A 12,888-nucleotide genomic window follows, 5' to 3' on the forward strand; every position below is an offset into this window, starting at 1 on the left:
CCATTTTTTATCTTTAACCTCCATTGGAGTGATGTCCTTTGTAGATTTGAGATGAGAACTTCCTGGGACCAAAATTAGATTCAAATTCTTTGCCTTTGGCCCAATATCATGGGTTATCATCTTTGACTCCAAGAGGTTGAATCTTCTTTCCTCTTCTTTCTTTCTCCCTTTTCATCTCCTTCAAAAAGAAAATATCCTCTATATGGTTCTTCCTTAAATAGTAGAAGTAGAAGGGTCTTTAGATTGTTGGGTTTTGGGTATATGTAGTGGCTAAATGTCCCACTTGGTGGCATTTTTCACACCAGCTATTTGATATATTGATATCTCTTTCTACGCTTGTAATGTTGGAGATGTTGGCAGTATTCACTTTTAGTGTTTATAGTTGTTATGCTATTACATCATCAGCTCCTTTTTAATATTGGTGACTAAGTTTGACAAGTAATCCTCAAGCTCTCCCCTCTTAACGTGCTTGGAGTGGGATTTTGGGATGTCTCTACGATCATAACATAAACATGTTGGGTTGATGTAGAGGAGGCTTGTTCTGATTCTAATTTAGAGCTTCTATTTGAATTGGATGTTATTGACTTTAGTTGGCTAGATTCCATTGTTATTGTTGTGGGACTATCTAAGGCCATTGATGCTATGGCTTAGAGGCACTGTTTATAGCAATTGTTGGTTTGAAGAATCATATCAGGGTATTGTAGGAACTAGTGGATAGGGGTAGGGTATAGTCATGGGGAGTAAGTTAGGCTTATAGATCACTCTTGGGACTAAGGAAGGTGGACTCCTCTTCCTTGATTCATGGCCAATCTTGTCTCTACTTCATTGTATAGTATGGTACCTTCCATTGTGGTATGTAGATTTGATAGTATTTTTTGTTCTACAAACTTTCAAACTTCTAATTACAGTCCTATAATAGATATTCCCTTTTGAATTCCATAGTTCAGATTATGGTTAGACCCTCTTCAATGTAGACTTCATCGTTGAGACATAAGATCATCTTGCTTGCTACTTATCTCTCATGCCACTAAAATGCAACACCTTGAAAGTGGCAGAGAATATCACCAACCAAGGCTTTGCGATTCATGTATTGTTTGCCACATATGCTACACAAATTCTACTATATGAAGATCAAGGTCTTCATTGTACTCTTCCTAAAAATTTACCAATGGAACTATATTCACTAGCTTGTTGTCAATATTCATAGGATGTATTAGGGACCTTGGTTTGGTTGTGCTAATGGGACTTTTGTAAAGAGTGCTACAAGGGCATCAAAGGATTCTTATCCTACTTGTTCATTTTTTACTTTAACCTTTTCCTTTTGCCTTCTCGGGCACCTTTAGGTGCTCTACTGCTTGCCACTATATTGACTAATTTATTAGAAAGTTGTCTTTGTCCATTTCCAATAGAAGGGAATAGAGAGTTTTTTGCTTGCTTAGTCTCTTTAAGGCTCTCTAGCCAATATTTTTGGCACTTTGCCTTTTTCACAATCTTTGAATTTGGCTTTCATGCAATCGCAAAGGGGGAGAAAATTGGTTCTGAAGTTGTCAAAAATCATACGTCTTAGAATAGCCATTGTGTTCTCGTTCTGATAATACCAGCTTTTGAGGATTTCAATAGTATTTGTTGTGAAGAAAACATGATCCACAAGCTTTCAATGGGTTGCTTTTGTTGGATATATAAGATATTATCATTATACTTAGTGTTCCACATATCTTGTTGCTATGTGTCTATGAATAGATTCTAACTCTTTTCCTTCTTATTGTAATGAACTTACACTAACTAAGACTCCTGAAGCTTTTGTACGAGGCTCCACTTTGATGTTCTCTTGAAAATCTTCAATGAAGGCCAAGTTTTCCATTCTCCTTTCTTTTATTCTTTTAGTTTTGCTTGAGAAAGTTGGCTACAATGGTGTACATTTCTATGGCTTTAGAAAACAATGGAAATAGTCTGTCATATACGGTGTCCATTAGAATAACATTGTGTTTTCTCTATTAAGGGATGAATTGCTTGTAGAAAGTGGCCTTGGCAATGATTTTTTTTCAATCCTTTTGGGATAGGAGGAATGCTACAAATCTTCATCGATTTCTTTTCATTTCAATGGTTATTTTTTCCATTTTTAACCTATTTGAGTGCTTGTTGATGGTAGTTTCTTTAGTTATGCATCAAAATATAGAGCTCTCAAGAGAACACAAGGAAATAATACCAAGAACATGGGGAAAGAACTACAAGAAATCCTATTTTTTCTCACCAATAATTATGCTTTTCATCGTCTTATGATACCGCACAAGGAAAACAAACATCGAGAAAAAGATATTCATGTAGCATCATGGATTGTATCTCCCATGGTAGCACACTTAATGAAACACATTATATTCCTTATAGCAATAAACCATAAAGAAAAAGAAATCATATGCAATACCTTTTGAATGGAATCAGTCACATAGTATTTACATTGTAAATTTCACAAAGAGTCAATATCCTTCTTCTCTCACAATCTCATGATATCTCTCTCATGTACAATGTTTTGTGTCAAAACTTGGCTATCTCTCACTCAAGTTCTCTCTCTCATACACTCATTCAATGATACAATGGAATATAATAAAATAACACTTCAAAGTCCTTCAATCATGAAGGCAGGTATGGATGATACCAAGAGACACTAGATTGACTACAATGACTCTTCACAATAAAATGCAACACTGTGATGCCTAGTCTTAAGTTTTAATATTCAACTACTACTACTATCTTTACTTAAATTAGCTAATATAATCTTGTATCCTCCTCTTTTCAAAGTAGAAAAAATCCCCCAAGGTAATAACCCATATATAAAAACATATATAAACACATACAAAAGTTACAAGAACAATACAAAGCTCAACAAAAGATATAGAATCCAAATAGAAGAAAATTAAACCATAAAGTCCAAACAAAATCCTTATCAACCCATCAAAATACATCAAAACCATCTCCAATCATAACCCAATATTTCACAATCATAACACCTCAAATAGAATAAAAATAAGACTTGATATGACAAAGGTAAACTAACCATATCAAAACTAGAATAGTCATTTAATAAAACACATCATGTCATTACAAACCAACCAACAACTTCAAAGATCTACCAAAATATATTGAATCTAAACTAACACACTCTAAATCGCTCTCAATAGAGATAAAAACCATAAAACCAAGCAATATAACTCCCAAAAAATAATAAAAAGTAGCAAAAAATCCAATCATTTTAGTACACAATAATAACTTTCAAGGCTTCTGTTGAAATATAGACATGCTTGAAAGTTAAGTTTTTCAAGTTAGATGGAAGTGGAGAATATCTCTAATGAGTTTAGTGATTAAAGCAATAGTTTACATGTAGGTATAGTCCATAATAAAATGGGATTACATAGATGAAAAACATGCATCAAAGCTACATGTACATTGATGGTGGCTTTAAAAAATATAAAAAGTATTTTTGGTTTAATGTTGTTTATACTATTGTGTATATTATGAACAAAACTCCCATAGCTATACTTCATGGAGTGACCCTTGAAAAATGTTTTATGAGCAAGAAGCTTGACGTGTCACACTTAAAAGCATTTGGTTGTATTGCATATGTTTATGTGCTTGATGAGTTTAGGAAGAAATGGGACCAAAATGCAAAAAATGTATATTCATTGGATACTCTATTGAGTAGCAAGGATGTCACAATTATAACCCTATCATTGGTGAGTTTAGAGTAAGAGGAATGTTATTTTTGATGAGATGAGAAATTGGTATGTATCTATAGGAGATGCATTGGATGATACTAATGATCATGATAGTCATGTGTAGATAGAAAAGGAGGGATCATCGATCCTTAATGAACTAGAGACATCATTAGTACTAGATCTATAGTCATCCCTTAAGTTTGGGAGAAGCCCCATATCTTCAAGTGTATCTACTAGTGTTATAGTTAATGACAAAGAGAAGAAGAGAGTTTTAGATGGTAATGATGTATCTACTTGTTATTCAGTTCTTAATAGAGATATATACTCTAGTGGCTTAGAGAGTTTGGATGATGAGCTTGTTATTCTTCAATTAGTACACCATATGTAATAGTAATGTAAAGGCTCCATTAAGTAATATAGTGGTATGTCGATCTAGTAGGGTGAGATATCCTATTAGAAGGTTTGGCTTTCATGGTTATGCAACTCATCAATATGCTTATATAGTGAAGGTCGTTGAGGATCATACTTATATTTAAAGGTGGTTATATAACTCAGTATTATGCATACATAATGAGGATGCTTGAGGATATTGAGCCCACTTATTTTGAGATGATTATTATTCACGCTTATTGGGATGCAACAATGAATGAGGATATGGTTGCATTAGAGACCAATAGGACTTGGGATTTATTATCATAGCTCAAATGTTAGAAAGCTATTGGTTGTAAGTGCATCTATGAAATAAAGTGTAATGTAGATGGTTCTATTAGTAGGTATAACACTAGGTTGATTATAAAGGGCTATGCATAAACATATGGCATATATTATGAAGAGACATTTAATCTAGTTGCTAGGATGGCAACTATGAAATGTGTGATTCTTCAATATAGTAGCCAAAGGTTTGGGTTTGTAGTACATGGATGTGAAAACTGCCTTTTTACACAATGATTTGTAAGAAGAGGTGTATGTAGAGTAGCTAGCAAGTTATGAGGATCTAAAGCATCCCATGTATTTGTGCATATTAAAGAATGCACTTTATAGCCTATTACTTTTGAAGGATGTTAGGATCACTTCCAAATGTATACATTGGAGGTGTTTGTTTAAAAAATATTACAAAAGCATCTACGACTCCTACACACTCCAAACATTTTAGATACTAAAAAAATGCTTTTAGTCATGTTCATCCAATTATAGATGGTTCTCATGCATTAAAGAGAGGTAAGATGGCTTACTTGAAAGGTTTTTGAAAAGACATGAATATGGTGATATTGTGTTGCCTTCCATACCCAATATCATGTTATTAGAAAGCTTAGTAAATTAGAGTCACCTAGCTAAGATAGACTAACTATGAATTATACTTGCCTTTTTGGGATGATTTGAAAACTGTTGTGCAATCCATTGTCATCAATAATGCTTCACAAATAAGGATGGTTGCCATCTGCTTAGAATGAAGTATACACAAAAATTTTCCCCTTTAAAAACCATGTAAAAAACTTGTTGATTTGGAGCTTAACACATAATCACCCAAATGCTAACAAACATATTGAAAGGTCATTCTTCACAATAGCTTACACCAAGCCCAAGCTAGTTTTTTTCCTTTTAAAAAAATAAAGTTAAATAATTTTAAATCTAAAGTGTATATAGTCTTTGATGATTATTTCAAACACAAAGGAGTTGTAACTATAGTTTTAGAAATAAAAGTTGTAACCATGATTTTAGGAAAAATCCCTTTGATTAGAGTATTTTCTCTCTCTTTCTAATTCTTAATACAAATTTCTAAATGAGGATTCTCAAGATGGCATACAATTGACCACGTTTCTTCTAAGAATGTGAATCTTTTATATTAACAAGATGATGTAATCACAAGGCTTATCTCAATAAGCATAGAGTAAAGTTCAAAGACTTATATGCCTACAATAAGGGAATGGGTTAATCATCCACAAAAGTGATTTGGAAAACTATAATTTTACAATACTAGATCTTTAGCATAAATGGGGTATTACTAGACTATATTATGAGTATAAACTAGTATATAAACACCTTAGGCCCCTTTTGACGAAATGTATATTTAAGACTATTAAGTAATACTTGGGATAGAGTTACAAAAACCATTCCAACAATATTAATCACAAAGGCTTTCAACCAATATCACATTTACATTATAAAGTTAAAAGAAGCATCTATCTTAGGAATCTTTAAACTTCATTTGATTGCACTAGTCATACATAGTTTGGCTAAGCCAAAAACCATTTTCCCTTGAACTAAACATGTATGCATTTGCATATGCAAATGGTTAGTTTATGCCAACATTGTGTGTGAGTTCAATCCCAAGGATGGACCAATCTTCATTTATTGTCCCATACATATGGGGGGATCTTGGCATCCCAAAACTCTCACATTTAAAATTTAAAATAAATACAAACGAGAAAATGGATGATCAATAAGTGACATGGGCTTTTAGCTTATAGATGTATGTGCAAGTTACATGTGTATGTGTAAGAATATATAGACATTGCATAAAGATATAAATAAGGTTAGAATACTTGTATACATGTAAGTATAAAAAAAAGTTTTTACATTAACCATAGATGTTCAAAATGTATACTTGTATATAAATGAAGCTAAACACAACTTCATGCACATAGGTTTTCATTGAAAGAAAAAATCCAAAATCAAGTCACTTTTATTTATTATATATTTTCATACATTGAAAATATACTTCTATTACCCAAAAGATCCTTAAGTGTTGGAAAATATCAATAATAAACTAAAGAGACTTGTCTCAAAGCATTATATATTCCTTTACTTTTACACCTTTTGAAAATTTACATGTATATAATGCTCCAAAGAAGTAGAGTTAAGTTTGTGAGCTTGTGAATTCTCAAGAAAATGAAATGAAATTAAAAATCCATACAAATACATTATATGCACAAAAACACGATAGCTTAATCCAAGTGCTATGAATGAGAGAGAGAGAGAGAGAGAGAGAGAGAGAGAGAGAGAGAGAGAGAGAGAGAGAGAGAGAGAGAGAGAGAGAGAGAGAGAGAGAGAGAGAGAGAGAGAGACCCATGACTACTTAGTGAACTCAAAATTATAACCAAGAGAAAAAAGTTTTTTTCCCTTTTAGAATGTATTTTCTATATCCTATTGGAAGAGAAAAATAAAAAGAACACAATGCTGCTAAGATCCTATGAAGCAAGCCAAAAAGTATGCAACAATTTTAATGTATAAAATTATTGTCTTTTAACAAGGTAATCAATTACAAAACAATGTCAAGTAATTAATGTTATCAAACTAGCAAGTAATGTCAAGGGAGTGAGTAGTGCTTCTAAATGATCATACCTACTCATAAGGATAGTCATTGAGAAATATAATGTAAGCTAAGTCATATCCTATGTATACATAAATAAAGTAAAAGTTGTGTGAAATCACTTAAAGGTCAAATGCTATCTATCACTTCAGAGGATATTTTGTGGTGTATTAGTTAATAATGAGAGAAGACAAATAAAGATGAAAAAGAAAACTCTTGAGCCTCCATAGCTTGTGCCATTGCTACTTTTGTCTATTCTTTTTAGTTGGTATTAGAGCAAATGTGGGATCGAAAGCTCAATGTTTGCGGTATTAACTTAGGTACAAATTTTAACCATCTACTTGAAACAAGTATACAAATTCAAGACCTATCATGGCACAAATTTGGGAGCTATTGAGCTTAACTTGAATGCATTTTAGAAGCCATGGAAGGTTGTAAAAGGATGTATGGCAACAAGGTCAAATTAGCCTTCATTTTCAAATTGGCTCATGTATTAATTGTCGAAAGCTAGGGGACTTGCTTAACTAGGGGGCTTGCTTGAGGTTGCAAGTACATGGCTTACTTATGGAAAGCACAAGGCTTGCTTGAAAAAAAACAAAGAGTTTGACTCACAAAGAAAGAAAGAAAGGAAGCTTATGTAGCTTATTGACTTGGTTAATAGAGCTCTCAATCTAACCTTTGTGGAGATGAGTACATTGATGCTACAATCATTGCTATCATTCAACATATGAGATCCGATGTGAATTGTGCCATTTGTTGAACAATGTAGCTTGTTTCAATTACCATGCTCTAAGCTTCTTTAAAAAAGCTTATCCTAAGCTTTGATTAACCCCCACACTCTTTTCATTGCAAGGATATGAATTGATTCTAATCTATAAGTTCACACTAAGGTGAACTAGTTAATTTGAAGTCCTTTGTTCATAGTAGCATGAACTTGAATTGGTTTTTTTGCAAACTAGTTCATTGTTAGACTATTCACATTGCAAAAGTTGAACTAGTTTGGTTCAAGTCTTAAAGACCGATTTTATGCCATTTTGGGTGCCGATTCAGAGGGGAAAAAATACCAAAAAATTAATGTGAATTGAGCTTGTTAGGGACTTCATTCTTGGGATGAAAAGCTGCAAAAAAGAAGCAAAGAAATGGGTCAATTTCAAACCCATGTTTTGATGCTTTTTGGGTCATATGGGTACCGTATGAGCCTTGTTTTCTCTATTTCTTGCTAGATAGCCAATGTTTGACATATGGGCATGATGTATGGGTACATGTGACATCAACTGATATACATTATTGTTGGAACTAATGAGATTGATTGTACTTTGAGCCAACAATGTCATGTGAATTGATGAGAGAAGATTAAGAGACACTCAGCTGTGACAGGGGGGAGAAATAAATATAGATTGGCCCAATGTAATAAGCATTGGAGGCAAAGACTAACGAAAGGAGTTGATGATGTATGGGTACATGTGACATCAACTGATATACATTATTGTTGGAACTAATGAGATTGATTGTACTTTGAGCCAACAATGTCATGTGAATTGATGAGAGAAGATTAAGAGACACTCAGCTGTGAGAGGGGGGAGAAATAAATATAGATTGGCCCAATGTAATAAGCATTGGAGGCAAAGACTAACGAAAGGAGTTGAGAGTGAGAAGTGTGAGAAAAAAGCTTCTCCTCCAACGATAGAATGAGAAAGGTTTCTAAAGTTAAGAGGCGCCAAGGTTTGAGGTCTATTTTTGAGTCTCTGTACATTGCTTAGTAATTTCGAATAATCTAGGCTTATTAATGACTCTTAATTAATGCACTATCACACAGGAAAATAAAACAAATCACCATGCTATGATTTAGAAATGTAGCGTAGAGATAGATATCTCGGCGCTCCCACTTCCCAACTCGCTGAGTTAGGTTGCTCGCTTTTTGGTTATCATGACAAAGTTGCTGCATGGCTGTCACTTCAGATCAAATGTCTTCGTAAGGAGACCAGTCTAATCTCCTGCTTCGTATGGACACACATGGTGGGCAGCTCCCACGTCTGCAATTCTGTTGTGACTCAGCTCGATCAGGTCCAGAATGCTGTGAGTCCAATTTTGGGCAGTACAAGTCCCACAATACTTCTGGAGCGTATCCAGATGGCCTTTGTTAATAATGCTATCCTCATAATAAATTGCTCATGTCACCATTGGGAGACCTCATCCTGACTGAGCACTTCTCACTCTGCCTTGTCCAGTCGGAGAACTGCCATGATTTTTGCCACCATCTTAAGTGTAACATCCACCATTGCTGATTCCACTTCCATTTCCAGAGTCGTCCTTTCTGTGCACCCTTTTGTTTCACACACGACCCTTGTCCTGTAGACACCACCTGCAGCCTCACATGTCATATTTGACAATGCCTTTGGTAGATGTGCTGTTACAGGTCATGCCTTGCGCCAAGCATTGATGCAGTAAAGAAGATCAGGTTTGCACACTTAAAAGTTTAGACTTACCAAGATAAACATGCAATTGCTTCTTATCAAGATGTAAATACAAAGGTAAAATTTACATGCCTTATCGAAGTTATCAGGAAATGCACTAACTCTAGCTCGTCTCAGATAGCAGCAATCGTTGACACATTCTAGTCTGCTTGATGCACGACCTTGAGAATGAGTCAATTCTACAGAGAGCTCTTCCACATCACATTTGATGTCATCCTCTGAAGAAGCCTGGAAATGTGATGCTGTATACTCTTAGTTCAGCATAGATTCCGCTAATAGAAATGATAATGCTGTAAAAACTCAGACAGTCACCTTGGTAGAAGTTAGAAGAGCCATTGCTACAGCTTGCTCTCTTAATCTATTTTGCCCATCCAAGTCCCGTTTGCAAACATCCTTCTGTTTAAGAAGTTCCCCAAGTGCAGAGATTTTAGTTTTCAGCTCATTGTTTTCCAGCTCCAGTTCATGTTGATGACACCTTGAATACAGAGAATTCTTGGTTAAAAGATTTTCATCACATTCAAAATAATGTGACTTTGTTTGTCCTTTGAAATTGATGTGAAACAATCAAGAGAATGTGCACAAATTACACTCGGGAGAGAATCCATTGAGAAATTGCAATTAGCAGTGTGTAACAGGGGGGGGGACAGTTTGTTTTAATATGTTAATGCAATCCGAATGAGAAATTGCAATTTGTAAGTGTGCAACAGGGAAGAGAGTTTGCTTCAAAATGGTTCTGCTAGAATCTTACACTTGAAATAAAGACATGCACCTTCCACAAGTACAAAGGTAAACACAAGTACCTCCACAAGTACAGCACAATCAGCTTCACAACAAGCAGTTCCACATTGTATCTAGCTTAGACATCATTTTGTACTCATCGACTATGAATTTCACTGTTTGTTTTCCATTTAGATAGTCATATAGCATTAAATGTCAGCTAATTTGGGACATGGGAAATTCCTCGAATTTTCAGATGTAAGATTTTGGTCTCATAGGCTGAATTGGGCTTTTGTAGACGTTAATATACCTTTCTTTCCTTCTTTCTTCTCATGAGGATGGTTTTATGGAAACGTTAAAGGTATCTCATTTGGAAGTAAAATGTATAGACTGTGGAGGACTATTTTTGTTGGCAATTGGATATATTATGTGTAGTGGAGCACAAGCAACATGCTATGACTGGTTCCACTTATGTATATGAGGATTTCATAATATTTTTCAGTGGTCAGTTAGATCTAGGATCCTATTCGTTGTTCCCTGTTCCCTACAACCTTCTTTGATTCACTAGGTCATCGTCTCCAATTCGGCATCAGCATCCTAGCCTTTGGTGATAGTTTACATCACCATGCGTTAGTGATTTCATCACTCGTCTATCATAGGGGCTGCTAGGACGTGCGTTTTTGTAGCTTGGCTCCTCCTTCATCACGTGGTGTCACTTGTTTGTTACAAAGGTTGTTGGGACTTGTGTTTTTGCAGCTCGGCTCATCCTCTATCATTTGGTGTCATCATTATCCACCTGGCATCAGCATTTGGGCTGCTCTCCTTGCATTTGATAGCTCCAACACTCTGGGATTCGCGTTTTGTTGCCCAAGTCACTTGGCATCAGAGGATTGCGGTTCACTCCCTTGACAGCTGGTGATTATCTTCCACATCTTAGACATCATCATAAGATTGCAGTCCCCGCTCACCCGACAACTGTCTTTCACCTTCCAGTGATTACTTCAATAGCCCATTGCCTCGAGGATTGTGTTTCGCTCCATTCACTGTGCAGATTTTCCACAAGTGTTGGCATCTGATTCAAACAAGACAGTGCAATTATCTTTTGAGCTTCAACACCGCTATATCAACTTTTCTTCTTTTAGCATGATTTAGCAGATTATCACTGTGTTCTTCTTGTATTTCTGAGTTTCTCTTCTCTCTCAATGTTTGTTGTACACACTCTGTGTTACTCCCCACAAACCCTACTGTCCCTTTGCATTGTTGCTTATTTTGATATGGTATTAGAGCATATGTGGAGATTATGTACGAGGGGAAGGCTCTTTGGCTGGTAGGGGTGTATGCTCCCAATATAGCTCGGGATCGGTGGCAGCTTTGGGTGGATTTGCAGCGTCTCGATTTGGCTTGCCAAGGGTTTGTAATGGGTGATTTTAATACATGTGAATTTGTGGAATAGGAAACTTCGCCTCATTCTGTGATGGATGGTCTTGAATAGCAAACATGGGATGCTTTGATAGCCTCTTCATTAAAACAAGACATGTGGTCCTTGTTTCATCCTTTAGGGCTAAGTTTTATCTTTCATTCTCTTCAACATACTGGAGCTTGGACTAGATTGGATAGGATGTACGTTTGTCAAAGTGATTCTTTCCTTTTGTGGAGTGCTTAATATGTGGGTGAAGAGACAACAAGTTCTCTTTGACCATTTTCCTTTGACCTCGGAAATGATTCATTACTTGATGGATGTTTTCGAGAACAAGCCAGGACATATGCCTTGAGATTCAATTAGTCCCAAGATTGTCAGGTACAAAAGGTATGATACAATACAGTGCAATAAAATACAATACTAATTGGTACTTTATGATTTTATAAGGTACAATACAATATTAGTATGAAAAAAAAAACTTGGTTACTTTGGATTATAGATAATAGAACACATGTTTAGAGCTAAAATAGCAATGTCACTTGAGTTAATAGGATGAATACATGAGGGTAATAAGGTAAAACCTCATGCACAACATGCGCAATGTGCTACTAGAAGACTGATGTGAATGTATATATAATACATCATACAACAAAGCAAAGTGTAGGATGGATGGACAAAGAAACTCTTCATTCTCTTGAGAGAGAGAGGGGGGGGGGGGGGGGCTGAAAGGGATGCTCTTGGAATTGCATACTCATCGTGGAAGTTGGGAGAGACAGAGTGAGAGAGACTTGAAATTATGATAATAGACATAAGGCTTAGGAGTTAAAAGATATTGTGCGGTCTAGTCTTCATAGGCAAAAAATAGCTTGTTTTTTGGTACGAATTGGTATGGATACGTACCGTACGGTAATCGTACAGAACAAACTAGTCCATACGTAGTACGAATGCAACTATGATTAGTCCTTCCTATGGCATGATTAGTTCTTAGAATACATACTGCAATTGATAGCTTCCTTTGGCAGACAAGCTCTATGTAAGGAGTTGGATACATGGGCAATCTTTCAAAATAATGCACAAGATTCATCTAGAGTTTATGGTATACAGCAAACAGCTGTATTTAATGCTGAAATACAGCATTTGACACCCTGTTGGAACACTCTGTCACCTTGCAGCAAGTAGTGGACTTTGATGATGAGCTGTCCACTTACTCTGAATGGGTGAAATGTAGAGTACAGGCTGTTCATGATGAGCAATATG

At 35.5% G+C, this 12,888-nt stretch overlaps 1 protein-coding gene across 1 annotated transcript in view; it reads right to left on the minus strand.

The window, feature by feature from the left end:
- Nucleotides 1-8,472: 8,472 nt before the first annotated feature.
- Nucleotides 8,473-12,888, minus strand: part of LOC148019346 (kinesin-like protein KIN-4A) — a 193,912-nt gene continuing 189,496 nt past the window's right edge. Inside the window, exons 22-24 of the mRNA XM_087660982.1 lie at nt 9,807-9,969; nt 9,567-9,722; nt 8,473-9,382 (exon numbers count right to left, since the gene is read on the minus strand). Coding sequence (XP_087517108.1) covers nt 9,176-9,382; nt 9,567-9,722; nt 9,807-9,969 — 526 coding nt within the window. The 3' untranslated portion in view covers nt 8,473-9,175. The remainder of the gene's footprint in view (nt 9,383-9,566; nt 9,723-9,806; nt 9,970-12,888) is intronic.

Source organism: Lygodium microphyllum, chromosome 20 (genome assembly GCF_053477565.2).
Source record: "Lygodium microphyllum isolate KBCC chromosome 20, Lygodium_microphyllum_v1.1.10, whole genome shotgun sequence".
Lineage (NCBI taxonomy): Eukaryota > Viridiplantae > Streptophyta > Polypodiopsida > Schizaeales > Lygodiaceae > Lygodium > Lygodium microphyllum.